The sequence below is a fragment of the Equus caballus genome, chromosome 24 (genome assembly GCF_041296265.1).
Source record: "Equus caballus isolate H_3958 breed thoroughbred chromosome 24, TB-T2T, whole genome shotgun sequence".
NCBI classification, from domain to species: domain Eukaryota; kingdom Metazoa; phylum Chordata; class Mammalia; order Perissodactyla; family Equidae; genus Equus; species Equus caballus.
In genome coordinates, this window is record NC_091707.1 from 48,009,528 (window position 1) to 48,037,189 (window position 27,662).

Consider the following 27,662-nt stretch of genomic DNA (forward strand, 5'->3'; position numbering starts at 1 on the left):
TCATTCATTCAAATATTTATTGAGCACCTACAATACGCCATGCACTGGGGATGTACCAGTGAACAAGTGTTAGGTTTACATTGCAACTTAATAATGGGCACTCAAAGTGGTAATTCTGAAAAATGGGGACACCAATATTCCAAGAGGAAGTGGTTGCAAGACCCTTTGCAGGCAGCTATCTCTACATACACAGCTTCCTTAGGGCCAAAGTTGGTTCTCTGGCTCTCCAAACCCAGGACCTAGCAAGGGTTAAATGTACGTTGTGGAGGGGAAGGGAATGCACTGGAAAATGGCATATTAAACTCAAGCATTCCCACAATGGACTGTGTAGGAGATTAACAATGGGCCCTATGGCTACAGGTGCTTTCCATACTCCTGAAATATACCTGCAGAACTTTAAGACCCTTCATTTGCTAAATACACGTAAGTTTATAATAAGGATAAATGTATTCCTGAAATATCTTTAAGCCTACACTCATGCTGATAATTGAGAGTGACTTTCAGGTAAGAAGATTTTCATTAGGCTAGCGCTCAGCTTCTTTTGATCCCATGGTTTAGGAGTTACCTTCGCTGAAATCTATCCAAACTAGGTAACAGTAATATTGTTAAAAATACATTGTATCATTTTTCAAGAAGCAGTGTGAATAATGTTTAAAGTCTTCCATATTGAAGCATCTAGTCCTACACCAAAGCTTTTGAGAGTCAGTAATAAAAATATGCACAGGCCAGGTTCTCTTCACCCAATCTCCTTAGCCCTCAGCCAAGCAACTAAATTTCTCTTGTCCAAGATTCATAAATTATGTCAATCAAGTCAAAAGATTAGTGATAACTACACCACTGAGTCCTTCCTCGTCCCTATATTAAAATTGGTTATTAAAATTGGCCCAAACTTTCTGAAATGTTTTCCGTAAAGAAAAGCATTCCATCTAACAATTTGTTTAGATGTCTATGGTGCCTCTTTCATCTCTAATTGTTTTATCTGATTGTCATGGCTGTGAATTTTCAAATGGATCAATGATGATTTCCAAGTAGTTAACAAAACCTCTTTGCTCCTATTAACAGCCTCACCACAACCCTTCCCAAACCTGAAACTATTATGAAATCGATATCATGTGTCAAAGTTGTCCTGAGGACTACACACCCAAGTGGCTTAAGAATTGTATATGAGAAGACGAGTTTCTCCACATGCCACAGAGTATCTTCAAGTGCGTGGTCACTGAAGAGTCAAAGAAAAATCAGACAGGCGGGGCACAAAATCAGGAGGCTAGCTCTCTTATTAAGTAGTGGGGTGTCCACTGATCCGGAAAGATGGGACTGCCAAAGAAATAAAACCCAAACATCCCGTAACAAAAACTCTTGTGACGACTTCCCTGTTTAGGCGCGCATGGGGTTGCCTACTTCACTTGCCTAAGTGTCAGGCCCTCCACCGGACGAGCCAAGGTCCCCGCCCTCCAGAGGCTCCCAGACCTAGTGCAGGAGAAGGACATGAATACAACCCCGGAGATCTAAGTGTATGGGAGGTTCCAATCTAGAATTGAGGAGCCCAGAGAAGGGAGCGTTAATTCCGCCAAGGGGTAGGGCTGGCAGACTGGGGTGGAGTTGGGGAGGGTCGAGGGAGGTGTCCGAGAGGTGACTAGCTAGAACCTAGGGAGAGTGGAGGACAAGGGACTGGAGAAGGAATCCCATGGAAAGTGGAGGGGAAGCGCAGAAGCTAGCCCTCTCGGTGCCACCCCCGCGGACGAGCCCCCGGCCCTGGCCTCGCTCCCTCCCCGATCCCCGGACAGCCCGGGCCTGGGCTCCTGGGGCACCTCGGGCACGGGCCGCAGGGGCGGGGGGTGCAGGGGGGGCGTCGGGGAAGCTCGCCCCTCGCTGTAGCTCCTCCCGCCCGGCGAGATAGGGATGGGGGCGTCTCGGGCCCCACCCAGCTCTCCGGGAGGCGGCGATACCGCGCCCCACGCCGCCGCCGCGCCGCACACGGCTCCCCCCCGAACGCGGACACTCACTTTCTCGTGGAAGATGGACTCCATGTTTATTTGTCTGGAGCCAACGGCCCCCGCGCCGGACCACCCCCTCCAGCCCCGCCCCCCGGCCCCACCCCTCCGCCCACCCTGCCCCGCCCCGCCTCCGGCCGCCGCTGCCCACGTGCCTCGCGCAGGCCAATCGGCCCCGAGGATGCGAGTCACGCGGAGCGAAGAGCTAGTGCCGGCCGAGGATGGAAACGCGGGGGCACGTGACCTTTGTAGCGCGTCCTCCCATCTTCTGTGAGCCAGCCGGCTGGGGTATGTTGCAGCGTCGCCTGCCGTCCGGAGGATCTTCTCCGCTTCCCATCCGTTGCTATGGATTTTTAGGCTTCTAGGGGTCTGGATGAGGACCACCCGGGTTTTACGTTCTTTTTGTTTTCCACTTCACACTTTCTATTTATCATACTTGCATATAATTATTTAATATCTTCCTCTTCTTCCCCCACTGAGAGTCTCATTGTATCCCCCAATACCAAGTACTTGTGTAAAAAGGATACTAATATTTATATAGGGCTTCTTGTAGGGGAGGCACTCTTGTAAGTGCTTTGCATACATGAACGAATTTAATACAGCAATCTTTGATGTAGGCATTATTATCCCTATTTTGCACATGAGGAAACTGAGGCACAGAGAAGTTAAGAGCACCACAATGTCCAAGTTCAGCAAGTAAGCCACATACCTTATTACTAGTGTAAGTGTTCTGGCCCTGAAGTGGAAGCATGGGTTGAGGGAGGTGAAGAGTCCAGTAAAGGGGGGCGGGGGGGGGATGGATAAGCTGAAGGAGTAGGCTAGGAGCAGATCTTGCACCTTGAAACCAGGTTAAGGAAGGTGTGCTTAATTTTAAAGGCGCTGGGGAGCTATATAAAGTTTATAAAGGGAAAGAGACATGCTCAGATTTGCATTTTTAAAAGGTCCCTTTGGCCACAGATTAAGGCCATTGCTGTTGAAGGAATTTGGGAGAGATGATAGTGTTTGAGCTAGGGTAGCGGTTTGGAGATGGAGAGAGAAGACCATTTTGAGAGAGAATTAGGAAGTAGGCAGAGACAACAGAACCTGGCGACAGAGTGGGGAGTGAGGGAGACAGAAGTGTTAGGGAACAACTCGTCGGTTTCTGCCCTAGGCAGAATTCACTGAGATAGGGAATACTGGAGGAGGAGCAAGTTTTGGGGAAAAGAAGACAAAGAGTTTACATCTTGGAGATGTTGGACTTATATCTATGAGACATTCCAGTTATGTTGAGTAATGGTTGGAGACCGAGTAAGTTCAGGAAGCTGGTCTGGCTATAGAATGGGGAATTGTTGGCATAAAAAAGGGAAGTGAAACCACAGGAGTGAATAAAATCATCTTGGGGAAAAGGAAGAGATTGAGTAGAGGCTCTAGAGCAGACCCTTGAGGGTAGAGAAGGAAAAGCCAAGGAGAAAGAAGAAAAAGCAGGAGAGTGTAATATGATGGAAGCCCTGGGAAGGGGATGTTTCAAGGAGGCGTCAGTGTCAGTTGCTGCCAAGAGGTCCAGCAACAAAAAGGACTTGCAAGGGTCTATACATTGTGTTGCTGTGGAGACCATTGATGACTTTGGTGTGTGCAGGTTCAGAGCAACAGAAGGAGCAGCAGGAGTAAGGAAAGGGAGACTGCCGGTGAGGACCAGGTGCTCAAGAGGAGGATGTGGTTACTGGGTACCACCTATTGAACGTCTCTGCATGCACAGTCCACAGTCCTGTACTGGGAAAACAGTCTGTGTTCTTAAGCAATTGTGGCCTAACTGGGGAAACAAATCATGGTTCATGAAGTGAAAAAAATATGGAAACAAGTTTTTTTGATTTTTTAAAAAAGAAATTATGTGGCCATGTAGAGAGTCATGTATTTATTTTTGTGCGTATATGTATTACACATCTCTGGAAGAATATACAGGAAACCCGGAGATTACATGTTTGAGGTGAGAACGGAACTAGGCAAATAGGAGACGAGGTGGGAGGGAGCCTTTTCACGGGATACAGTTTTATTCTGGAGTTTTGAACTATACGAATGTATTACTTATTCAGAAAACAATATGTGATTGTATTCATTTCCTACGGCTGCTATAGCAAATTGCCATGAACTTGGTGGCTTAGAACAACAGAAACTTATTTTCTCACCATTCTTGAGGTGAGAAGTCTGAAAGCAAGGCGCCAGCAGGGCCACGCTCCCCTGGAACTTGCTCGGGGAGCATCTTTCCTTGCTTCTTCCAGCTTCTGGTGGCTCCTCGTGTTGGTGGCTTGTGACAGGATACTTCCAATTGCTGCCTCTGTCTTTACATGGCCTTCTTGCTTTTGTGTCTCTCATGTCCTCTGCTTTTGTAAGACACCAGTCGTTAGATTTAGGTCCCACCCCAATCCAGGGTGATTTCATCTAGAGATCCTTAACTAATTACATTGGCAAAGATCGGATTTCCAAGTAAGGTGTTGGGTTCTGGATGGACCTGAAGTTTGGAAGGCCATGATTCAACTTTCTACAGTGAAAGTTAGTTGCTTACTGGGATGTAAATTATGCCGAAGGACCTTATTGTTTTGTTCACTGTTAAATTCTTAATACCCAGAATGGTGCCTGGCAATATTTAGTAATATTGAATTTATACTAATCATTTCAATAGGGCTCCCCAACCTGTTGAGCAGGTGATTAATAAGAGCATCATAAAGTGAAAAGATCAATGCTTGGGAGTCAGAATGCAGGTTCTGGTTTTGGCCTTGCCTCTGAGGCCATGGATGATTTGGGTATTAGATTTGTTGCACTCCCTATTCTGATAACTCCACTTGATATTCAGCACATCTGAAACTTTACCTTTATTTTTGTCCTTCAAAGCTCGATGACCATACGTTCCAGGAAGTGTTCCCTGATCTCCAGCTAATTTAGAAGTCCCTGTCCCTCCTCTGAGCTGCTGTAGCATGTGACTCTATCATACATGGTACCTTCTACGCAGTATCGTAGTAGTTGGTTCAACCATACATCTTCACCAATACCCCATAAATGTCTTGACGGCAGGGCCCATGTCTTATTTGACTTCGTATTTCTAGTAGTTGATTATCTTTCAAATGAACTGATGACGCCAGTGTCTGGGAATCATTCACAATTCTTTCTCCCATTCTTCCACCTCACCCCTTCTTCCAGTCAGCCCTCAAATGCTGTGTATTCACTCCTCTCCCCTCTTTCTTCATTGCTGCTGCTTGGTTCTGGCTCTGTCTCTTGTGTAGTCCAGTCCAAGGGTCTCTGAATTGGTCTTCTGATTCCATCCTCAGTATGTTCGATTCATTTTGCAGTAAGTGATCTTTCAAATGTGCAAATCTCAGCACTTTTTCTTTCATTTAACAAATGGAGTGTTACTATGTATAAGGCACTGAGACTGTAACCATGAAAGAGACACAGTCCCACCTTCCTGGAGCTTATGTTGCAACAGATCTTTAAATTACACAAATCTTACTCTATTTAACATCCTTCGGTGGCTTCCCATTCCTGGCTTAAAAAGCTCTTTGTGATCTGGACCAACAACATGTCTGGCTTTTATCTCCCCAAATTCCCTCTGCTCCAGTCACACCAGACTCTGGTCACCCCAGCTACTTCCTTTCACTTCCAGAAAATCCTCTGAGAAGAAGTCTTTTGTGCCATCACTATACCTTGCACATGCCTATGTTAAAGCACTTATCACACCACACCGGAATTATTACTTTATGTGCTGCTAAACTGTCAGCTTTTGAGGATCTGAGGAGTCTTACTCTTTATATCAAGGGTGTGTACAGAGCAGTGAATAAATGCATGAATTATTCTAGACTGATTGGCACAAAAAAGGATTACATCAATTCAGTAGGAGAGAGATTATTGAGCTAATCAGGAAGGAGTTCTTTGAGACAGAGTAGACCAGATAGATGCACTTTCAGTAGACTTCCTATGTCACCCTAGACAACTCAACTTTTTTCTAATCTCCTTTATTGAAATTTTACGTTAAAAGGGAGACTGCACAAAGATATTTCTATTTTCTTTAACACTGTATCTTTTAAATTTAAACTGGCATTTTGTTACCCAAAACCAAATAGCTAAAAAGAATTTCAGATGTTTCACATTTTAAAACTTATAATGTGCCAGTTTCAGTGTCCCGAGTTCTGACAAGGATCAGTGATAATTAAGGAGTATCATTTTATTGCAATTTTTACTTCTAAATTCAATCTTACCTAAAACAAATGTTTCCCAAGTAGTTTAATATGACAGATGACATACATACACATCCATGAAACCATCACCACAATCAACAAAATGAGCATACTATTGCCAAAAGTTTCTTCGTCACTCTTTATAATTCTTCCCTCCAAATCCTTTCTGGACCCTGCTCCTAAAGGGAACCACTGATCTGCTCTTACTACAGATGAGTTTGCAGCTTCTAACAGTTTATATAAATGGAATCATATAGTGTGTTTTTTATCTGAAATTCACCTATGGTGTTATCAACAGATCATCCCTTTTTATTGTTGATTAGTATTCCATTATATGGATTTAACGCAATTTATCTATTTATTTGTTGATGGCCATTTGGGTTCTAGTTTTTGGCTATTACAAATGGAGCTGCTGTGAGCATCTGTGTGAAAGTCTTTGTATGGATCCATGCTTTCATTTCCCTGAGATAAACACCTCACAGTGGAATGGCTAGGTCATAGGGTAGGTGCGTTCAACTCGAAACTGCTAAACTGATTTACAAAGCGGCACACCTCCTGACAGCTAGTTTCCATTCCTGCCAGCAGTGAGTTCCAGTTGTTCTATGCTCTTGCCAACACTTGGTAAGATCAGTTTTTTAAATTTTAACCTTTCTAATAGGTATGTAGTGGTATCTCATTGTAGTTTTAATTTGCATTTCCCTTGTGATTACTGATATTGAGCATCGTTTCATGTGCTTATTTGCCAGCCTCACATCTTTTTTGGTGAAGTGTCTGTTAAAATCTTTTGCTCATTTTAAAAACTGGATTGTCTTATTAAGTTATAAGAATTCTTTACATACTCTAGATATAAGTTCTTTGTTGTGTATGTTTTACAAATATTTTCTCCCAGTCTGTGGCTGCATTTTCATTTTCTTAATGGTGTTTTGTGGAAGAGCAAAAGTTTTTAATTTCAAGAAAGTACAATTTCTTGATTTTTAAAACTAGTTCAAGCTTTGTATGTTGTATTTAAGAAATCATGCCAGGGGGCCAGCCACATGGCCAAGTGGTTAAGTTTGCGCGCTCCGCTTCAGCGGTCCAGGGTTTTGCTGGTTCGGATCCTGGGCACGGATATGGCACACTGCTTGTCAGGCCACACTGAGGTGGCATCCCACATGCTACAACTAAGAGGACCCACAACTAAAATATACAACTATGTACTGGGGGAATTTGGGGAGAAAAAGCAGGAAAAAAAAAAGATTGGCAGCAATTGTTAGCTCAGGTGGCAACCTTAAAAAAAAAAAAAGAAATCATGCCAAACCTAAGATCACTAAAATTTTCAGGTATATGATTTTTACCAAATAAAATCCTAGAATCATCCTTTTAAAGCTCCTTTGAAGCACATGGTTTGAAAAAATTTTCCTGAAAAATACCTGAGGAAAAAATTGGCTATATGGTTTAATAGTACTCTGATCTAAAGTGAGAAACAGAAAATGAAGTGCTAATTGTAAACCTAACATCAGTGTGCACAATCAGGCCCCCGGTCAGCATCCTTAAGCCAAGTGTGCCTGTTACTTGAAAGGTTAAAGATTACTTCAGCATGAAAAGAATCACACTTCAAATTCTTCTAATTAAATAATGAATGGGTTTTTATTTCTCTCGTAATTTTTAAAATGTGAACATTCTGTAATTCAGCCACAGCTTTTATTTCCAGGTCACTTCTTCATTGGGTCTCAATTCCCTGTGTGGACAGAAAAAAGGAAGGAGAGGAAAAAAAGTGTAAATGAAACTTTTATGAGGGGATAAAAGGGAAAGTCCAAATAATATGAATTCAATATTTTCTGTTCTATTAAATTGACCAACTTGAAAAATTTTATATCAGATTCAACATATTCATTCTATTCTCTCATGATTTTAAACTTTTACCATCTAATTACATTTTTCAGATTAAAGAACAGCAATTTCTTAGTCTATCTTTCTATGCAAGCTATTATCCTCTCAATGAGTGCATTTAATGTTTTCTAGACCCTTTCCAGCTCATTTTATCTTTCTTGCAATCCTTTACTGTGGACCTCCTGTACAGACTGTGGCTGCTGCTCAGTTCTCCTGTCCCTTGAGCTTACTCCTACCCAGCTGCACACCCAGTGACAGACACCCTGCCTTCTAACTTTATCACAGAAGCCATCTCAGAGACACAATGGGATCAGGCAGCTACCAATTGCCTTTTGTTTTTTCCTTGAGGAAGACTGGCCCTGAGCTAAACCTGTTGCCAATCTTCCTCTTTTTCCTTGAGAAAGATTGTTGCTGAGCTAACATCTGTGCCAATCTTCCTCTACTTTTTGTATGTGGGACTCTGCACAGCTAAGCTTGATGAGCAATGCGTAGGTCTGCACCCAGTATCCAAACCCAGGCCACCAAAGCAAAGTGTGCAAACTTAACCACTATGCCACCAGGCCAGCCCCACTACCAGTTGCCTTTTGATTACTCATCCATCATGTCTAAAACTCTCAAGCACTGTTGCTGAGAACACAGCACTAAGCCACTATTAGTGCCATTTATTTCCGCTACATCATGGCTTAAGTAAGACAATATATGATAACATATGTGAAAGTTCTATATAGAGTAGGCTTTGGTGAGCTGGTTTAAAACACTGTTTCTACATTGAAATGCACCCTGAATTCCAAAAAGAGGGACTTTCAAAGATCTGAAATAGCGTGTTCATAAACTGAAAATGTATTTACATTCCCAAGATAGTCAGACAGTTTTATCCAAGGATTAAACAACAAAGACTACAAAATAATATCACTTAAATCTAAGTCCCCAGGGGGGAAAATTACCCCTTCTGTTTATTTTTGGCCTATGTGATACCGAGAGGACTGCTTCCACCAGCTGGCCAGTCGTTGATTTAAAAAAATGCACAAACTAACCTTTTAAATAACACACTCTTATTCCGGAAGGCAGTCAGCTTTTCATCATTCTTTCTGTCTAGATAACATCCAACGACAAATCCCATAGGGACGAGTATGTGCACCCAGTGATCCCGCACAAGCTGAATTAAGTTCATCATGGATGCTAAGAGAAGAAGAAATTATCAAAAACATAACTGCCTTTGAAATCTTTTTAAATTGCAATTGAAACAGGAAGATAGCCCTGAACATAAGAGAGAGATGTTAAAAGCACAATAAGCATCTTTACATATGCTTGGCATCAGAATGTAGTTTACTAAGTAAAATCTACTTGATGCAGATACAGGTGAGAATTATTAGTATAAAAATTATACTGCCCTAAAGTCAACTTATTTACTTTTATTTCTGGCTCCACCAATGATTTGATGATACAGCACAGAGAAATGGAGAGAATATAAAAATAATACCTGCAAAAGCTGAGACTTGGCACTCTCCTGTTGATTTAAAACTTTTACATGTGTAAAATGTTTCTAGAACCTCTCTCAAAGCCAAAACAAATAATACTATTTTGCCAGAGGCAGAATTCTTTAGATACAGCTATAATTATTGAAAACTAATTTTTGAAAGGAAATGAAAAGATAACAAGAAATTTTAAAAAAACACACCCATCATCAATAATGTCACAATAGAACTGAATATCAATTAAATGACTCTATAAAAGATATGGAAAGAAAGGAACTTACTTTTATAGAATGACTACTAGGTGCCAGAGCCATCATATACTTGTATATATAACGTGAAATAATTATTATTATTCTAATTTTACAAATAAGCAAACAGCTTAACCCAAATAGGTAGTCATGGGCAGCTTAATGATGGGGATATGTCCTGAGAAATGTGTCATTAGGCGATTTCGTCATTGTACGAACATCATAGAGTGCATTTACACAGACCTGGATGGTACAGCCTACTACACACCTAGGCTATATGACAGAGCCTATTGCTCCTGGGCTACAAACCTGCACAGCATGCTACTGTACTGAATACCATAGACAATTGTAACACAATGCTAAGTATTGTGTATCTAAATATATCTAAACATAGAAAAGGTACACTAAAAATATGGTATTAAAGATAAAAAATGCAGCCAGCCCTGTGGCCTAGTGGTGAAGTTTGGCATCCTCTGCTTTGGCAGCCCAGGTTCAGTTCCCGGGCATGGACCTACACCACGAGTTGGCAGCCATGCTCAGGCAGCAACCCACATACAAAACAGAGGAAGACTGGCACAGATGTTAGCTCAGGGCAAATCTTCCTCAGCAAAAAAGGGAAGATTGGCAATGGATGTTAGTTCAGAGAAAATCTTCCTCAGGGGGAAAAAAATCATTAAAAAAGATAAAAAATGGTACACCTGTATAGGGCACTTAGCATGAAGGGGGTTTGCAGGACTGGAAGTTGTTCTAGGCGAGTGAGGGGTAAGTGAGTGGAAGACCTAGGACGTCACTGCACACGACTGTAGACTTTATAAACACTGTACACTTAGGCTACACAAAATTTAGAAAAAATTACTTTTCTTTCTTCAGAAAGAAGTTAACCTTATCTTACCATAACTTTTTTACTTTATAAACTTTTAATTTTTAAAACTTTGACTCTTTTGTAGTAACACTTAAAACACACATTGTACAGCTGTACAAAAATATTTTTTCTTTATATGCTTATTCTATAAGCTTTTTTCCATTTTTAAAGTTTTTGGGTTTTTTTTTTCACTTTTTAAACTTTTTTGTTAAAAACTGAGACACAAACACACACGTGAGCCCAGGCCTACCCAGAGTCAGGGTCATCATTATCGCCGTCTTCCACCTCCACATCTCGTCCCACTGGAAGGTCTTCAGGGTCAGTAACATGCACGGAGCTGTCATCTCCTATGATAACAGTGCCTCTTCTGGAATACCTCCTGAAGGACCTGCCTGAGCCTCTTCTTGAGGAAGTGTGACTCTTTCCAGAAATATGTCCATGGTAGTTTGCTTGGGCTTTTTTTTTCCGTTACAGATTTGCTAGTAAGCAGATAATGCACCATGAACATCCCTCCCTATTAATGAAAACCTTTTGGTGTTGGGGTCCATGTTTTCAAACTTTTTAAGGAGCTTGTTGAGGTGTGCAAAGGCTGCTGCTAAACCCTTCACTGTGAATTTTCTTGGGGGTTCTTCTTCATTTTCTTCTCCTGATTTCTCCTTTTCTCTCGCCTCTTCTTCGGCTATGCATTCCTGTTCCAGTTCCGACAGCCCCTCATTAGCCAGTTCCTCAGGAACCACCTCTAGGAGCTGCTCGGTGGCATCCTCATCCGCACCCAGGCTAAAGTCATCCACCATCTCAGCCACAGCCTGGTTGACTTTGCCAACCTCCTCATCCTTGGCAAATCCTTTGAAGTCACGGACGCACCTCTTGAGTGTCTTCTTCCAGATGCAGTAGGCAACAGGAATCTTTCAGCTCCAATATAATCTTACGGCACCACCACTGAATATGCTGTCTGTTGTTGACCAAAATGTCCTTAGGAGGATATGACTGTATTAAGTGCAGAGCTGGAACTCAAACTCAGGTTTGCTCCAAAGCTCTGGATCCTTCATATTATACCTATCACAATGCCTCCCTAAGAGACCCCTCCCTCAATTGATACTTATGGTACTTAACAGCTTTTAATTTCTAAGAGTTTCCACAAGGCAGAGAAGGAGGACGAGAAGGACTGGAAGTCAGCACAGAGAAAATAAATTTGTACTCATTCAATAAAAACATAGTGATTGTCAATTTTCTGTAAAAATTTGTACCTAAAGATGAAATCAAAATATATCCATGTGCATACGAATCTAAAATGAATCACATACAAAGGCTGAGAAGACATATGACAATACTCTAGAAAGAGAATATATTACTGCCAACAAAACGCTTAGCACTGAACTATGCTAGGATTATGTATACTGGATTCCTGCCTCTTCTTCTAAGATGTCGATTCTCACACTTACACATTCTAATTCTTTATTTCTCAGACTTTAATCACTCACTGTCTAAAGGCATTGGGTTAGGAAACAGCCATGAAGTTAAAAGTGGCACCATTACTATATACTGTATTTCATAAGTTCCAGTCAGATTATTACTGATCTAGAAAATTACAGTGTAAGATGTTTAAAATAGATAATTTATAATTTAGTCATCAGGAAGTTTTAAGTTTTAGTCTATCATCTACAGCTGAAATTCTCAAACTTGACTGCACATTAAAATCACCTGGGGAGCCTTTTTGAAAATACGGACTCCTTGGGCTTCCCTGTGGGGTGGGGCTGGAAACATCTGTAGTGGCAGAACTCCCCAGCTGATTTGATGCAAGTCATTCTAGGACATATAAATGTAAACGTAACCAAGCTTACCTTCTTTGCTAGGAGGTGGTTCTCTTCGCACTGTGCTTTCCTTAAGTAACATTTGCATGTAGATCCTTAAATACTTTTTTATACACTTAAGTACTTTTTGTGATTCTGACCAAGTGCCCACCAAGTTTGCCACTTATTTTATAAACTTGAGCCAGTCAAGTATGGGAATAACAATGCCTTAATCAAGTAAGATAACGGTGATAGCACTAAACTGCAAAATACTAGACAATATAGGTCTCTGTAGAAATCCAGCGGTCATCTATTCTGCCACCTGTCCTTATTAGGCTCCTCAAATTTCTTAAGAGGTGACAGGTCTAACCCTCAGCACAGCTGTTAGATATTGTATTTAACAACAAAAAAGTACTTGCTGACTCTCAGCCCACGACTATTTTAAATAAGACCATGGCCACCTGTGGACTATAAGCCATTACTGTTGGCATTCTTCCAACAGGACCAGAAGCTCATTTCACCTGGCTCTACTCAGGGTGGTAGAAGAGATGAGACAAGCCTCTGAGGCTCTTGCTGCAAACAGGCTCTTAAAGAGACTCCAGGGTAAAGACAGCGGGACTGATAGATAAAAGGGTTTTGTACATTCAGAATCCAGAGTTGGATTCAACCTCCGTGATGAAAGCCTGATTCCATCTCTAAGAGGAAAATGACTTATCTTAGTCCCAGAGGCAGTTCACATAACCACGGTACAATCTACTACTTAGTAGACTCTAGGAGCAGCGGCACTGAACATAATTTGTCCTGTGTGTTTTACTGCGAGTGGGTGACCAGGGAGGATAAAGATTTGTAGACATAAGAACTGAGCAAGAAGGAATCTCTGGAGAATGGATAAGAAGGGGAGTGTAGACAGGCCCTCAGGTTTGTGGGCCCAAGACTATAGGGAGCTTTATATGATGGGCAAAGGGCACCAAGGACCTGGGACAGGCTCCAATGAGACAAGCCTAGGTTTGCCCGAAGAGTGATAGCCACACGGGTGCCCATGAGGGCACTGTGCATATAATTAGTGTCTTCTTTTCATGAAGACTCTCAAGAAAAATTTTGCTTTCACTTAAGAACTGGGAGTAGCTATGGTATTCCTGGCGGGGGGAAAAAACTAATTGTTTTTTATCCTATGGACTCAAGGAATAATGTACTGGATCACGTATCCTTTGACACCAAAATGACCCCAATTTTTTCCCACCTCTAGAAAGAGCTCTTACAGCACTCTCTGTCAGGCATGCTTGTTACTGCTTTTCATAATCACCAAATAAGAAATCCTCACGTTACTATACACGTATTAACTAACACAACGTCCTCAATGCAGTAGGTGTCTTTTTTTCAGATGAGAAAATCCAGGGACAATCAACTTGCCTTAGGTCACAGATGCAGGAAGTGGCAGCGCTAGGATTAAGACAGGCAGTCTGGCACCTTGGTCCAAGCTCTTTATTTCTGCTTGACTGTCTCTTACAGCAAGTATAGACGTAAATATTTATATTAACCTCATTCGTGGCTTTACCTTATTTTTTCCTAACATTATCTTTTCTTCAACTCATTTTTTTCCGCTTAACTTCTAAAAAGAAAACCGCATCTGCTGTGTATTTTTGTAAGTCCTTCTTAATAAACGTTGGAAAAATATAGATGACAGGACATTAAAAAAATAAATTCTACTCTCTAATTGGTCCCCACAGCACTTTATATGTATTAATCAAAAAGCGTCGATTTAATCTATAAAAAAAAACAGTGCTGGATGCATGGAGAAACTGAACCCGAGGTCTGGAACCCTGTCTTAATGACATAACACTCTAGAAACCACGCACAAATTAATACTATTTTTTTCCTTTAATTATGTTCTTAAAAAGTGCATATTTTGTGGAATGGTCGGCTCAAGATGGTTTGAGATGTAGCAGAGAGGGAAGCTAGCTTCCAATCTGACACTTGCACGAATCAGAGATGCTCGTGGAGAAGCCGCCCCTTCCCCGCTTCAGCCTGGGAGGGTGAGCACGGCCGGTCCCCTCTTCGGTCCGGCCAGGGGGCAGTCACCGGGTGATCTCCGGTTATGACAGCTTTTCCAAAAGCCGCCAGGCGCGAAACGTGAGCCCAGCCGTCCATCCGAAAGAAGCCCCTATTTTTCTTTCCCTTCCCCGTCTCCTTGGCTCGGAAGCCTCGGGAAGCCCTGGGCCGCTGTGCCGCTCCGGCCCCGCGGAGGCCCGGACCCCGTCCCATGCACACCCCACCGCCGGGGGCTGGCCTAGAGGGGCGCCCGCCCCGCCTGCACAACCCAGGACCCCGGACCCACCTGCGGCCTCAGCGGCAGCAACGACCCCACGACCTCGAGCAGCGGCGAGCCCAGCCAGCGGCGCCGGCGGAAGCGGCGGCCTCGGCACCTACCACTCGCCGCGCCCGGTGGCAGAGAGGGGTGGCCCGGGAAATCCTCCCTCTTCTTCCTTGTGATGTTTGACTCTTCTCTTCCTATTTTAGCTTTCACGCATTATAAATTATTTTAAAATAAAGGTTCAGTCCCAGATGACGAGACTGGTCGCTGTAAGCGCCATCTCCTTCCTACAGTTTTGTCTCCCCCCCCGAAGATGGTATCACCCTGGGTCTTCCCCGCCTCCGCAGTTCGCCTCCAATTTCAAAATGGCGGCCGCCATGGAGGGGTCTCTGCTGGCGGATCGTCACGGATGCTGCTGAGCGAACGTCAGCTTTTCTCGCTCTTGAACCTGAATTCGACTAGGGGTTGGGCAGGGCAGTGGACGGCGTTGGGGGAGGCCTGACGAGGCAAGTGGGGCGGGAGAAAGGAGTGCGCCTTTGGATGGGGGAGGGAGCGTCCTCGGCCCTCGGGGAGCCTGGCTCCGACTCCCACTCGCTCTCCGCTGGGGACGTGCTCCCGGGGTGTCGGGTGCCACTGGCCTGGTCCTTCCTGGCGGAAGTGCCCGGCGAGGGAAAGAAGCGGCTTCTCCATGGGTCTCAGGCTGCCGGTGTTTGGGGGCAGTCGGGACGGTTCACTCCCGTGCTCTCCTTCCTTCCTGGCTGCCGTTTCCCTCCGCCCTTTCGGCCTCGGAGCTGGAGGAGGCAATCCGACGCCAGCTTTGCTCCGTAGCCTCCTCGCTCGGGGTCTTCCCATCGTCTCGGGTTGAGAGCTCACGAGGCTGCTAACCAGTGGGCACAGAGTAGGCGTCCTTTTTAGTTAATCGACTCCAGAGACCTTTAAGATGTTCCTCTGCTTTATCATGATCGTCTCGGCCCTCCAGCCCCCTCCGCCATCACTTCCACCATCGCTCCGTTGCACACGCTCTTCCGTAAACAGGAGGTCAGACTAGCCATCACCCGGGCAAGTCTGGCCGCCTGTGCTCAGGCGAAGCTGAGTTATCCCTCGCTCATCCCTTTTTAAAAATTTTACAGCCCCTTTCATCCTCTTAGGAAGCTGCTGCTCTCCCCAAACTGACCAGGAAGACACTTTTCGCACTTAGTGAGCTCGAGGGCCAGCCCAGATTCCTTGGTTCTCCTTTGGATTTTGCATAGTTCCCCTTAGTTGTCGTCAACGTGCCAGGTCGTTATTGATAGAGCAAGTAACTGTGATAGATCATACAGATGAAGCAGTGTTTCTCAGAATCCTTGCCCTGAAGGAATTTGGATGGTTAGGGTTCATTCCTTCTTTCCCTAGACATTTCTGTTGCTTTGAGTGCTATGCTTGGTATTGGCCGTACAAAGATGATCACTCTTCCTCTTTGCCAATACATTTAACATCCATTGGACAAATGTTCTTTGTGCCCACTTTGTGCTAGGTGAATGAATAACTGCCTGAGGATACCAAAAAAGCTTTATAAAGGAGTAAATATTTGAGCTGGGTCATGAAGGGTGAAAAGGAGTTTACTAGGCTCAGGAAAAGGTCATTCCTGGATGCAGTACAGGGATGCAGAGATGTGAGAAGTTTTGGCATACTTAGGGAGAGTGGGAAAATATATGTGCTTGGGCCTGCAGTGCAAGGGTGGTTGGTGAACCAAGAGGGAGGTTGAGATCAACTTATGAAGGACTGATTTCCAACTAGGGAGTTAACATTTTATTCATGTTAGCAGAAAGCCAGTGAGTACTTTGCTCAAGGAAGGGGCATGAGTGTATTTGTTTTTTAGGAAGGTCTCTCTGACAGCTGTATGGAAGGTCAACTTGCAGCAGGAAAACTAGATGAAAGCAAATTGCAATCATTCAGGTAAGGTCATGAGTGCCTCAACTGAGGTAGGATAGTAAAGGGTGTCAGAGAGACATTTCTGAAATGTTAAATAGGATTCAACTGGTGGCAGCCAAGTTGGTGGTAAGAAGGTGACTCCAGAGTTTTTAGTTTGGGAGACTGAATGGTTGGTGATTCCATTAAAATCAAGTTGAAGACATGTATGTAAAAATAGAATGGTGCCAACCTGCTCTTGAGAAGGGAAAGAGCTTAATGCTCTCTAGTCCGAAGCATTGATTTCAGAGTCTAGACCAGTGCTGTTACAGCAGCCACAGGCTACATGGAGCCATTGAGCACTTGAAATTGTGGTTAGATCAAATTGAGATGTGCTGTAAATATAAAATACACACTGGAGTTTGAAGGCTTAGTATGAAAAACAGAATGTAAAATATGTCATTCATAATTTTTTAATAATGATTACATGTTGAAATGATAATATTTTGGGCATATTGATTTGAATAAAATATATTAAAATTAATTCCACTTTTAAAGCTTTTCCATTTGGCTCTGAGGAAATTTTAAATTACATTTGTGGCCTGCATCCTGCTTTTGTTGGACAGAGCTGTTGTAGTCTAGACTAAAGATAGAGGAATTAGGAAGGAGGTGGAGTTTGAGCTGGGCCTTGAGATGATGGTGAGCAGCAATGTGGGGGCAGCTTGCTAGCTCCCTTCAGTGTCAGTTAAGGCATTCAGGGTTTTGTTTTTTTCAAGCAGTAAGAAGCCTTTTACAGGTTTCTGAGCAAGGGATGATATGTGTAGGGGCGTTTCTGAAGATTAATCTAGCGGGAATGTTTAGGTTGAGATGAAGGGAGGAAAGACTGGCGACAGAGAAACAGACCTCAAATGTAAGGTGATGAGGCCCTGCATTAAGAAACTGGCAGCAGGAATGGAAGGTGGGTGATCCGTGTGCAGGGCATTCTGGGGGGAAAATGATCAGGAGTTGGTAATAGAGTGTTCAAGAAGAAGTAAAAGAAGGAATGAAACGTGTAGACTTCCAAACTTTGGTGACTTAGACAACAACTAAAGAATTCATGTCGTGGAGTCATAAAGCACATTTGAGGCTAAGGAAATTTAGTCTCAAAATAGAACCAGCCAAGTTCAAAGGAGGAAGTGGTCTGCCAAATACTCTCCTTTTCATCTCCCTGCTTTCTGCATCTTCTTATCTCATCAGTCGTACACACCAGCTAATTTTCCTAAAATACAGAATTACCTATATCATGTCCTCTTCTTACTGATAGTGGATCTTAAAATGTTTCTGTGTTGTCTGTAGAACTAGGTCCAAAGTTTCCAAGGCCTTTCATTGTCTGGCCCTTTTCTATGCTTTAGGCCTTTTTTTTCATTTTTTCCTTATGTGAAAGTGTGCCAGGCTAATTTTTTTATTGGTACTCTGTAAATTTTTATATTGTGCCTTTGATCATGTTATTCCTCTGTTTTGAATGCCTTTTCTCTTTGTCTCTTTCTACCCAGGTCCTACCAATCCTTAATGAATAATTTAAGATCCCACCTCTTTTATGATTCTCAATAGCATAAACTAATGTCAGTTTTAAAAATCTTATTCCCTAAACTGCATATTTCAGCCTCTGATAATAACTAATTTAGTTCATTATTATTATTGTCTCTTTTTAGCATATGTTTTATTATCTTATCCCTATTTGTTTTATGTAAGCTTAAGGTTCCTAAAATTACAAGTCTCTTTGTTAAAAAAGGACCGTATATTAGACTCCTTGCTGCTGCTCAGTGTTCATCTTAGGACAAGACGTAGAAGTTAAACTCCATAATTAAAAACAGAAGTAAATCATTATACCACGTTCATGAGACTCTTATTTATTTTTTAGATTTATAAAGAACTCTTCCTTTGAATTCATGGTGTTTCATCCTATATACGACTGAGATATCAGTAAGTAATGAATGTCTAATAAAGATATAGCTTTATTATATTATGAGCAGTTGCAATAAAAATATGTTTTCATCTGTTGAAATCTGTGGGTCTGCCTGCAAAAAAGGTTTAAAATAAACTCATTCAGTTCTATCTGCAAGATACTTTGTATTATCACTTCATAGTCTAAATAAAGACAGTAGGAGTTAAGGCAGATTTGGTTAGAAAAAGAGTTTCTCCTCAGCCAGTAATATAATGGTGATACAAGAAGCTTTTTGGCAGACAGAATTTCTTAGGTCCTTTCCAAAATTGCATTTATAAACATTTTTCATCAAGTAGAGAATCAGTATCTCAGTCCTTGTTATCCCTTACAAATAGGAACACATTAAGTCCATGTATTTTTAATTTTAACTTATTTGCTTCAACAACTGTTTATTGACCCACCACTATGCATAAGACATGTGCTAATACAGTAAGGATACAAAAATAGATCAAGCCTAGTCCTGCACTCAGAGAGCTGTCCAAGCCAGAGGAAATGCATGCAAATGGGGAAGTGTTAATAGTGTGGTAAGGGCACTGAACCCATTGAACACTAGCCGTGCTTCACTCACTCAAGAGGCATTTATAGATCACCACTCTGTGTTAGGCACTGTGGAGGCGTTGGAATAGAACTGTGATCAAAATAGACAAGGTCTGTACTTCTGTGGAGTCCATATTCCACTGTGGGGCTTAGGAAGAGAGAAGACGATGGACAAGGCGAGTAGAGAAATAAGCTGCGAGTACGGAGAGCACGAGGTATTTTGAGGGCAATAGAATGACGTCATAGGGTGTGACTGGGGTGGGGAAGGAGTTTGGGTGGTCAGGAAACTGTCTGAGAGAATAGGTTTGAGGCCGGGAAAATATACAAAGTAGTTAGAGATCTTGGTGACAGTGGAGATAGAAGGGAATTTGAGAAGTACTGATGGATTGGATGTGGGAAACAAAAGTAAAGGAAGGACTCAAGGATGATGCCATCAGAGATCAGACGATATTTAAAGCTATGGAACTGGGTAAGATTACCTAGAAAGACAGAAGAAAAGAGGTCCTGCTGAAAAGCACTGCCGCATTTAGAGGTTAAAGAGAGAGAGAGAGGAATTAACAAAGGAGCTTGAGGAGTGGCCAGTTAGGTAGAAGGAAAACCAGACAAGGGCTGACACAGGAACAGCGAAGGAAGGCATTTCAAGGAGGATGGAGCAGTTAATTTGACTGAATGCTGCTAGGATTTCCAGAAAATTGAGGCCAAAGAAATGTCCCTTGGCTTAAGTTGTGTAGAGGTTTGTCAGTGACCTTGATGAAAGCACTTCTAGTGATAATGGTGGAGAAAGATGCCAGATTTGGTAGTGTGCATGGGAGGTGAGAAAGTGGAGACATGTTTGTGGACAAATATTCTGAGAAATTTTGCTGTGAAAGGAGCAGAAATGATGAAGTGACTGCAGGGATTGTAGGATTAAGAGAGGGTTATTTTAAGTTGGGAAATTCTCGAGTATCTTTGTGTTCTAATAGGAATGGTACATCCATCATGCAGAGGAAAGGGGGAATGACTGAAGAAGTTAAGCCCTCGAGGATGAGAACAGGATCCAGAGCACATATAGGAGACTGGCCTTGGATCAGAACAGGGCTATTTTTCCGTATAGTAGGAGATACAACAGTGTATATGCAAATAGGTTAATAGATATGGCATTGGAAGGTGAGAAGTTACTGTCTGATTGGTTTTATTTTCTAAATGAAGTGAGATTATCAGCTGAGAGTAGGGAGGAGAGAGGGGTGCATGATGCTTGAGCAGAGGAGAGATGTGAAATAATAGCCTCAGAGATGGAAAGTCCTAAGAAAAATCAGATTCACAGGTAGTTCTTAGTGCCTGTTTGAGATCTTTGGCCATGAATTTAAAGAGCAAACAGCATAGTTGTGTTATTGGGTTTTTCTCTTCTGGCAGCATTCAGCTGCTGGAATCGACAGAGTGAATGACTGGAGTCAGTCAGGGTTGGGATTTTGCCAGGCTAATACAAAGAAGGACTAGAGCAGCAAAAAGCTTGAGAGTGTCTGCAGAATAATCCTGATGGATCGTACATCAACGATAAGACGTGCTTGGAAACGGGAGGATCAGGAATCGTGCAAAAGTGGTCAGTGGATTAGAGATACCAGTGAGGCCAAAGGATCTTTGCATTGGGAGTACTAGAGTAAGTAAGGTGGTAGTGAGAGAGTAAGGTGCTTGAAAGTGGCACAGCTTACTGGCACTGATAAGGTCTAGGGTGTAACCATGGTGGTGGGTGGCTGAGGTGAAGATTGTTGGAGTTGAGAAAGTCAAGGAACTAAGGTCCATATCGAAGCTACTGAGAAGACGACTGAGTCAGGAACTAAAGTCCTCAATGAATGAGGTCAGATCAATGCACACCAGCAACGAGGAGGCAGCAGAGAAGACTCCTAGTGAACTAGCTGGGTGGCATGAGCCTTAGCGGGCCTAGAGTATGGAAGGGGGAAGGAGAAGATGTGATTCGGAAGCTGCAGCGAGGAGCAAGGAACACACCCCTCCTGCTTTTGAGGTACAGTAGTCCCCTCTTCTCCAGGGGGATACATTCCAAGACCGCCAGTGGATGCCTGAAACCACGGACGGTACTGAACCTTATATATACTGTGATTTTTCCTATCCGTACATATTTGAGGTGCAACCACAGATCTAGCGCAAATTCTTTTTTCCTTCACAATTTCCCGGATGGAAGATGTGTTCTTACTGTAGGTCTTGGCAACCTCAGCATATGATTTTTTTTCTTTCCTTATTAAGTCAAGAACTTTTACCTTTCACTTAAAGGAAGCACTTTATGGCTTCTCTTTGGCATATCCAAATTGCCAGTATCAGTACTCTTGCACTTTATGGCCATTATTAAGTAAAATATGGGTTATTTGAGCACAAGCACTGTGATACTGTGACAGTTGATTTGATAACCGAGTTGGCTACTAAGTGACTGCTGGGTGGGGAGCACATGCAGCGTATACAGTGTGGATACACTGGACAAAGGGATGATTCACGTCTTGGGTGGGACAGCGGTGGACAGCATGAGATTTCATTGCACTGCTCAGAAGTGGCGCACAATTTAAAACTCATGAATTGTTTATTTCTGGGACTCTGCACATAATATTTTCAGACTGTGGCTGACTGTGGGTAACTGAAACCGTGGAAAGTGAAACCTTGCATAAGGGGGGACTACTGTACGGAGAGTAGAAGAGGAAAAAAAAGCTTTCAGAAGGCTGCAGGAGAAACAGTGTCATTTGAGAACAGCCAGGTTTCTGTGAAGATAAGCAGGTGAAGAACACCTTCAGAGCAGAGGTTGAAGTTGCAGGTGAGTATGATCATAGTTCCAGAGGGCAGACGAAGGATTTGGGAGGGAAAAGAGGTAGGGGATTGGGTCCAACTAGGAGATGTGCACATCAGTGACAGTGGATAACCTAGGAGTCGTGGGGTTTTTTTGGCATGACTGAGGAGAACAAGGATGGGAGATGGGGTAGGATTAGCCTCCAACAGCCTGTTATGGGAGGTGGGCAGTCAGTTTACCTTAGTTTGTTGATAGGACCTTGGGCAGATGAAGCTAGATCATCAGGTATGCAGTGACCTCACCTACGTGTGTGGTTAGCCAGGAAAGGCTATTTTATTTTAAGTCCCTAAGATCTGAAATGTTACTGTGGAGCTGTGCTTTTTTAATGAGTATTTTTATAACATCTATTTAATAGCACCTAATTCTAGATCCTAAATCCCAATAGATGTGTTCATGTTGTCTCTTCTTGAAATGTATGTAGTAGGCATCCCAACATACATTCCATCAAGTATATGTTGAGCACCTACTATGTGTCAGGTTCTCTTTTAGGAATTGCAAACATGGGATACTGTCTCTGTTTTTCAGTTGCTCACACTCTAGTGCAAGGGTTCTTAATATTATTAACTTCCTGACAAGTATGTGAATTTCTATGTGTATATTTGCTGTTTTCTGTTTTTGTTTTTGATGACTTGGGGGAGAAGGAGGAGTCCATAGCTTTTTGTCAGATTCTCGAGGGGGTCTATTTATATGAGGACCACTGGTCTAATGGGAGAGAAAGACTTGTAAACTAATAATTGTGATGCAGTGTAATCACTGCCATCATGGAGCAAATAAGGGTGGAACAAATTCACCTTGAAAGATGAGTTTGTTAATTCAGTATTCATTTATTTATTGAGGAACTTGGTCTCTATTCTAGGTAATTTGCCCGTTATTTGAAATCTGCCAACATACTTTTTAGGTATATGTTAATACGTTTTATAGACTGGGACACATGAGTGAGGAAAGGTTCATTAACTTGCCCAGAACCACACAGGAGTAGATTCACATGTGGGTCTGTCTGATCCCAAAGTCCGCTACTTTTTATTAAACCACACTGGGGAGCCACTGAAAGACTCATTGTAACCAAGAGTGTAAGATCATGTTTGCACTTTGAAACTCAGCAATGATGCAGATGGGTCTTTTTTTCTCAAAGATTGGCCCTGAGCTAACATCTGTTGCTAATTTTTTTTCCTCCTTCTCCCCGAAGCCCCCCAGTACATAGCTGTATATTCTAGCTGTAGGTCCTTCTAGTTCTGCTACGCTGCCTCAGCATGGCTTGATGAGCAGTGCTAGGTTCGCACCCAAGATCCAAACTGGGGAAACCCTGGGCTGCCGAACCGGAATGCATGAACTTAACCACTCGGCCACAGGGCCGGCCCTGGAAATGGTTCTTAATGTTTGCTTTCCATGTTTATGGAAATTCTGTACACTTAGAAATTTGATATAATTTTAGTTAATTTGTCTATTGTGTATGTTAGGTAGCAGTTTTATATTTAATTATGTTTTATTTCTTTTGAAAGAACCTTTTGGATTGTTATTGGACCAAAAAAATGACATCTATTATCAAATTAACTACCCTCTCTGGGGTCCAAGAAGAGTCTGCTCTTTGTTATCTTCTCCAAGTGGATGAGTTTAGATTTTTATTGGACTGTGGCTGGGATGAGCACTTTTCTATGGATATTATAGATTCCCTGAGAAAGTAAGTTACTTTTCATATTTCTAGACTTTTGTTAAATCAACTTCTCTTTTCTATCCCCAATACCATGTTGATGTTACACAGTGTTTGCTTTTCTGCTCTAATTTAGTGTATAGCAAAGACTTAGTTTTATTATGCCAAAGAGCCAAATAGTGACCATCTTCACTTGTAAAGTTTTGATTGACTTAGAAGTTTATTGAAATCGGCAAAATCTTGTTACTTGGCTTATGGATCTCAGTAGCAACTTTTGCACCCTAATTTTAGGAAAGAGCAAGCTTAAGTTTATAAGAATTTGAAGAGAGGAAGAACCTTCCACGTGAAAGTTCTGCGGTCAGATCACGTTAGCTCCTTTCTTTAGTTTTTTGATGCTAGACTTCGAGAATTGGTTCTCAGAATAATGACTGTAAGATACAAAAGGATCCTAATCCATCAAAGAAAAATTGTTATGTTTGCAGTATTGTGCTAATTATGAAGGGAAAGAGGACTTCGACGTTTAAAAAACTTAGAACTTGTAGCATAAAAAATTTTTTTCTACTTATTTTGTCAATGAGAGCATATGCTCCATTGATTGAAGTTCTGCTATAATAAATATGCTATCAGTCACCATGCTAAAAAGCTGAGGCAAAAATTCACAATAGATACGTGGCCATTTAAATATCCTCCACTTAACGATTTCTGAAATTCCAAGCTGAGTTCTTGAACTTAATAGTATACGAGATAGCCATTTAAAATTGGGCTATGTGTGTTGTCTACTGTTTCTCTGTCTTTTATTTTCAGTGTGTCTGGACACCATATATTTGTGTGCAACTTATAATTTTAATATTTATGCAGGACAGGGTAGTAATAATTGAAATTCATAGCTATAATTTGAGCTCTTAGTTTTGCTCTGTTACCCCAGCATAGTCCTCAATCCAGGATACTAAGAGGAATCAGAATTGGTGAATTAATTTTGAATATCCTGCCTTTACCCTTGAAAACAAGCTTTGAGAAATAGTCATTCTGATTGTGTTCTCCTAGGCACGTTCACCAGATCGATGCAGTGCTGTTGTCTCACCCTGACCCTCTCCATCTGGGCGCCCTCCCGTACGCTGTTGGGAAGTTGGGTCTGAACTGTGCTATCTATGCAACCATTCCTGTTTATAAAATGGGACAGATGTTCATGTATGATCTCTATCAGGTAACTTAAAGCAATTAAAAAAAATTTTACACTCCTGCAGTGATCATTTTTAACCTTTTATTTGTGTTATTCTTTTAGTCTCGACACAATACAGAAGATTTTACACTCTTTACATTAGATGATGTGGATGCAGCCTTTGATAAAATACAACAGTTAAAATTCTCTCAGATTGTGAATTTGAAAGGTAAAAAATGTTTCCAGTAGTAAATAATTGGACCAATGGGGCTTAACTTACTGAAAAGTACAAGGGGCGTTTGTAGTAAAAATTATAGACTCTATGGTCTGAAGAATAAATAATTAGCATTTTCTGATATGGAGCTCTGAGCTTCTCCCAAGTCATTTGGATTTTAAAATATTCCAGACTAAATACTAACAAAATGTTAACAGCTCAGGCCTTTTCACATGTAACTTGAGAGAGACTTACGTAGTGTTTACTGTGTATAATGCACAAAAGTGATGCGGCCAGACCGTCCTCCTAGGAGCTCACAGTTGGGTTGAGGCGATGAGGTAGCTCAGATGACGAAACGCGGTGGTTGAAGGAAATGAGGTGCTGTGGCAGCACAGCGTAGAAAATGACTGGGTTCTAGAATCAGACATTACGTTTATTATTTAATCAGTCTGGGAAGTCGTATGTTAAGTATATCGTTATCATCTACAGAGAGAATTTTATATTAAAGATTTTCATAAATGTGAACCCTGGCATTGAAAAACTGATACAACAATGGACTCTGAAGCTGTAGCCGGGAAGTAACAATGGTCTCAACTGGTTCGTTTGTACTTAATTTTTCTATAGGATAAATAATTCTTTACCATGAGATTTGAATTGTTGTTCTGTCAGTTTAGAGATTAGCAAAAATGGAACCACTTGACAACTGTATGTACAATATAAATATTAAAATGTGTTAGTTCATCCTAAGTAATTTAATAGTGTACTAGCTTTTAGGTCCAATCACCAGCCTTCTCAAGAATACGTAATAAAGTGACGAGAGCGTTTGCCTCCGGTGAGGGAATGGAGTAGCTAGGAGGCAGGAGAGTGAGACTTGCATTTCACTGAATGCTTTGTTACTTTTGAATTTTGTGTCATCGCATGTATTACCTGTTAAAAAATAGCTTACAAATAAATAACCCTTCTTTAGGTTGTAGAAGAAATCTGAGTATTGTCATTTCTTGTTGACATAGGTAAAGGACATGGCTTGTCTATCACGCCTCTGCCAGCTGGTCATATGATAGGTGGAACAATATGGAAAATAGTCAAAGATGGAGAAGAAGAAATTGTTTACGCAGTTGACTTCAACCACAAGAGGGAGATGTAGGTATATCGAGACGAAAGCTAAGGGAGGCGCGCTTGGTATGCTTTCATTCTTTGGAGGGAAAGTTAGAAACAAAGCAATTTATCAACCAGAAATCTTGGGCAATTTAAAAGCATCAGATAGTGAGTATTTTCAAAATTACTTAATTATTTGCATTACAAGGGGGAAGTTTGATATAAGAAATAAAAGATATTAAAATTTACATCCACTCTATAAAACAGATATCCCTCTGGAGATGTTGCAAAGGAGATTGCTTTTTGTACGTCAAATTATATTTTTATATGCTCTTGAGCTGCTATTTAAAGGAACTTTGTGGGTGGTTTTTTTTTTTTTTGTAAAGTCAGCACTTACCATCTAATGTAACTATTTTTAAAGCCAGACTCCCTTTAAAAGGGGACACAGTAGTATAATTTTAAGTACTTCATTTTATACTCACAGGATTACTGTAAAACTGTTTTGGTGTTTAGTCTCATACAGGCTTCTTTTGTTGTTTCTGTAGATTAAGTTCACAGCTGTTTTGTGTTAGATTACAGTAGCCTCAAGATCTTTTGTGTCTTATATTAAGAAATATTTAAGACTAATAAATTGAACTTTGGGCTCTTGTAATCATAGATTAATGAGGAAAGGATGGATGTTGGAGTGAATGGTAATCAATCGTTTTGGGAAAAAAGTCAGTTTGTGTCTTTTTTAAGCATATAACAAAATAAGTTTGAAGTGGATTAGAATTAAATAGAAAGTGAAACTATTGGTGAGTCTGATCTCTGAGTTGGAAAAGACTTTGTAAGCGTGAAAGCAGTGGGCCATGTTATAAAGGGAAACTTTGATAGATTTCATTATATACAGGTTCAAAATATCTGAGACAATAAACTAAATTAAAAGACCAGTAAACTAAGGAAAATATTTGCAGCAAGTTGGCTAAAGACTTACATATCTAACACCAGGTATTAATCAATCAGAAAGATACCAGTTGCAAAATGAACAAAAGTTATAAAGTCAAAAAAGAAAATTTAAGTGATAATGATCTTTTAAAATTAAATACCATTAAAAGTATTATTATTTTTTGTGAGGAAGACTGGCCCTGAGCTAACGTTGTTGGCATCTTCCTTTTTTTGGTTGAGGAAGATTGTCGCTGAGCTAACATCCATGCCAGTCTTCCTCTATTTTTTTTATGTGGGTTGCCATCACAGCATAGTTTGACAAGCAGTACTAGTCTGCGCCTGGGATCTGAACCTGCAAACCCTGGGCTGCCAAAGCAGAGCCCGTGAACTTAACCACTATGCCACGGAGCTAGCCCCCTAAAATTATTTTTAAATGGTAGCATTCTTCTGGGAAATAGTGAGTTTGTCAGTCTTTCTTGTTGAACCTTTCTGGAAAAGGGAGAGCGTCCTGGAAAAGGTTAAACCTTTTGGGAAAGCCGTTTAGTAATATAGTATATTCCAATAAATACATTTCTAGGAATGTGTCCTAAAGAAACAATCAGAAATGCAATTGAAGCTCTTTGCAAAAATATTCTT

General features: G+C 41.6%; 3 protein-coding genes and 1 long non-coding RNA gene across 13 annotated transcripts in view; 2 read left to right on the top strand and 2 right to left on the bottom strand.

Moving 5' to 3' along the window:
• ATXN3 (ataxin 3) overlaps positions 1-2,104 on the bottom strand; it is a 36,455-nt gene extending 34,351 nt beyond the window's left edge. For 3 of the 7 annotated variants that reach the window (XM_023627708.2, XM_070249133.1, XM_070249132.1), the window contains exon 1: positions 2,004-2,095. In XM_023627708.2, coding sequence (XP_023483476.2) covers positions 2,004-2,027 — 24 coding nt within the window. In that variant the 5' untranslated portion in view covers positions 2,028-2,095. 7 annotated transcript variants of the gene reach the window in all.
• On the top strand, positions 1,402-3,863 carry LOC138920628 (uncharacterized). The gene is made up of 2 exons (XR_011432112.1): positions 1,402-2,279; positions 3,607-3,863. It is a non-coding gene; the product is annotated as an uncharacterized lncRNA (long non-coding RNA).
• A 3,940-nt stretch (positions 3,864-7,803) lies between these two features.
• NDUFB1 (NADH:ubiquinone oxidoreductase subunit B1) lies at positions 7,804-14,915 on the bottom strand. The gene is made up of 3 exons (XM_003364064.5): positions 14,776-14,915; positions 9,100-9,244; positions 7,804-7,913 (listed from the first exon to the last, which is right to left on the bottom strand). Exons 2-3 carry the CDS (start codon positions 9,237-9,239, stop codon positions 7,877-7,879), a joined length of 177 nt encoding a protein of 58 aa, XP_003364112.1. The 5' UTR covers positions 9,240-9,244; positions 14,776-14,915; the 3' UTR covers positions 7,804-7,876.
• A 39-nt stretch (positions 14,916-14,954) lies between these two features.
• Positions 14,955-27,662, top strand: part of CPSF2 (cleavage and polyadenylation specific factor 2) — a 35,810-nt gene continuing 23,102 nt past the window's right edge. Inside the window, 7 exon segments of one of the 4 annotated variants that reach the window (NM_001308417.2) lie at positions 14,955-15,257; positions 18,539-18,600; positions 21,759-21,953; positions 23,486-23,664; positions 24,679-24,838; positions 24,917-25,022; positions 26,018-26,147. In NM_001308417.2, coding sequence (NP_001295346.1) covers positions 23,516-23,664; positions 24,679-24,838; positions 24,917-25,022; positions 26,018-26,147 — 545 coding nt within the window. In that variant the 5' untranslated portion in view covers positions 14,955-15,257; positions 18,539-18,600; positions 21,759-21,953; positions 23,486-23,515. 4 annotated transcript variants of the gene reach the window in all.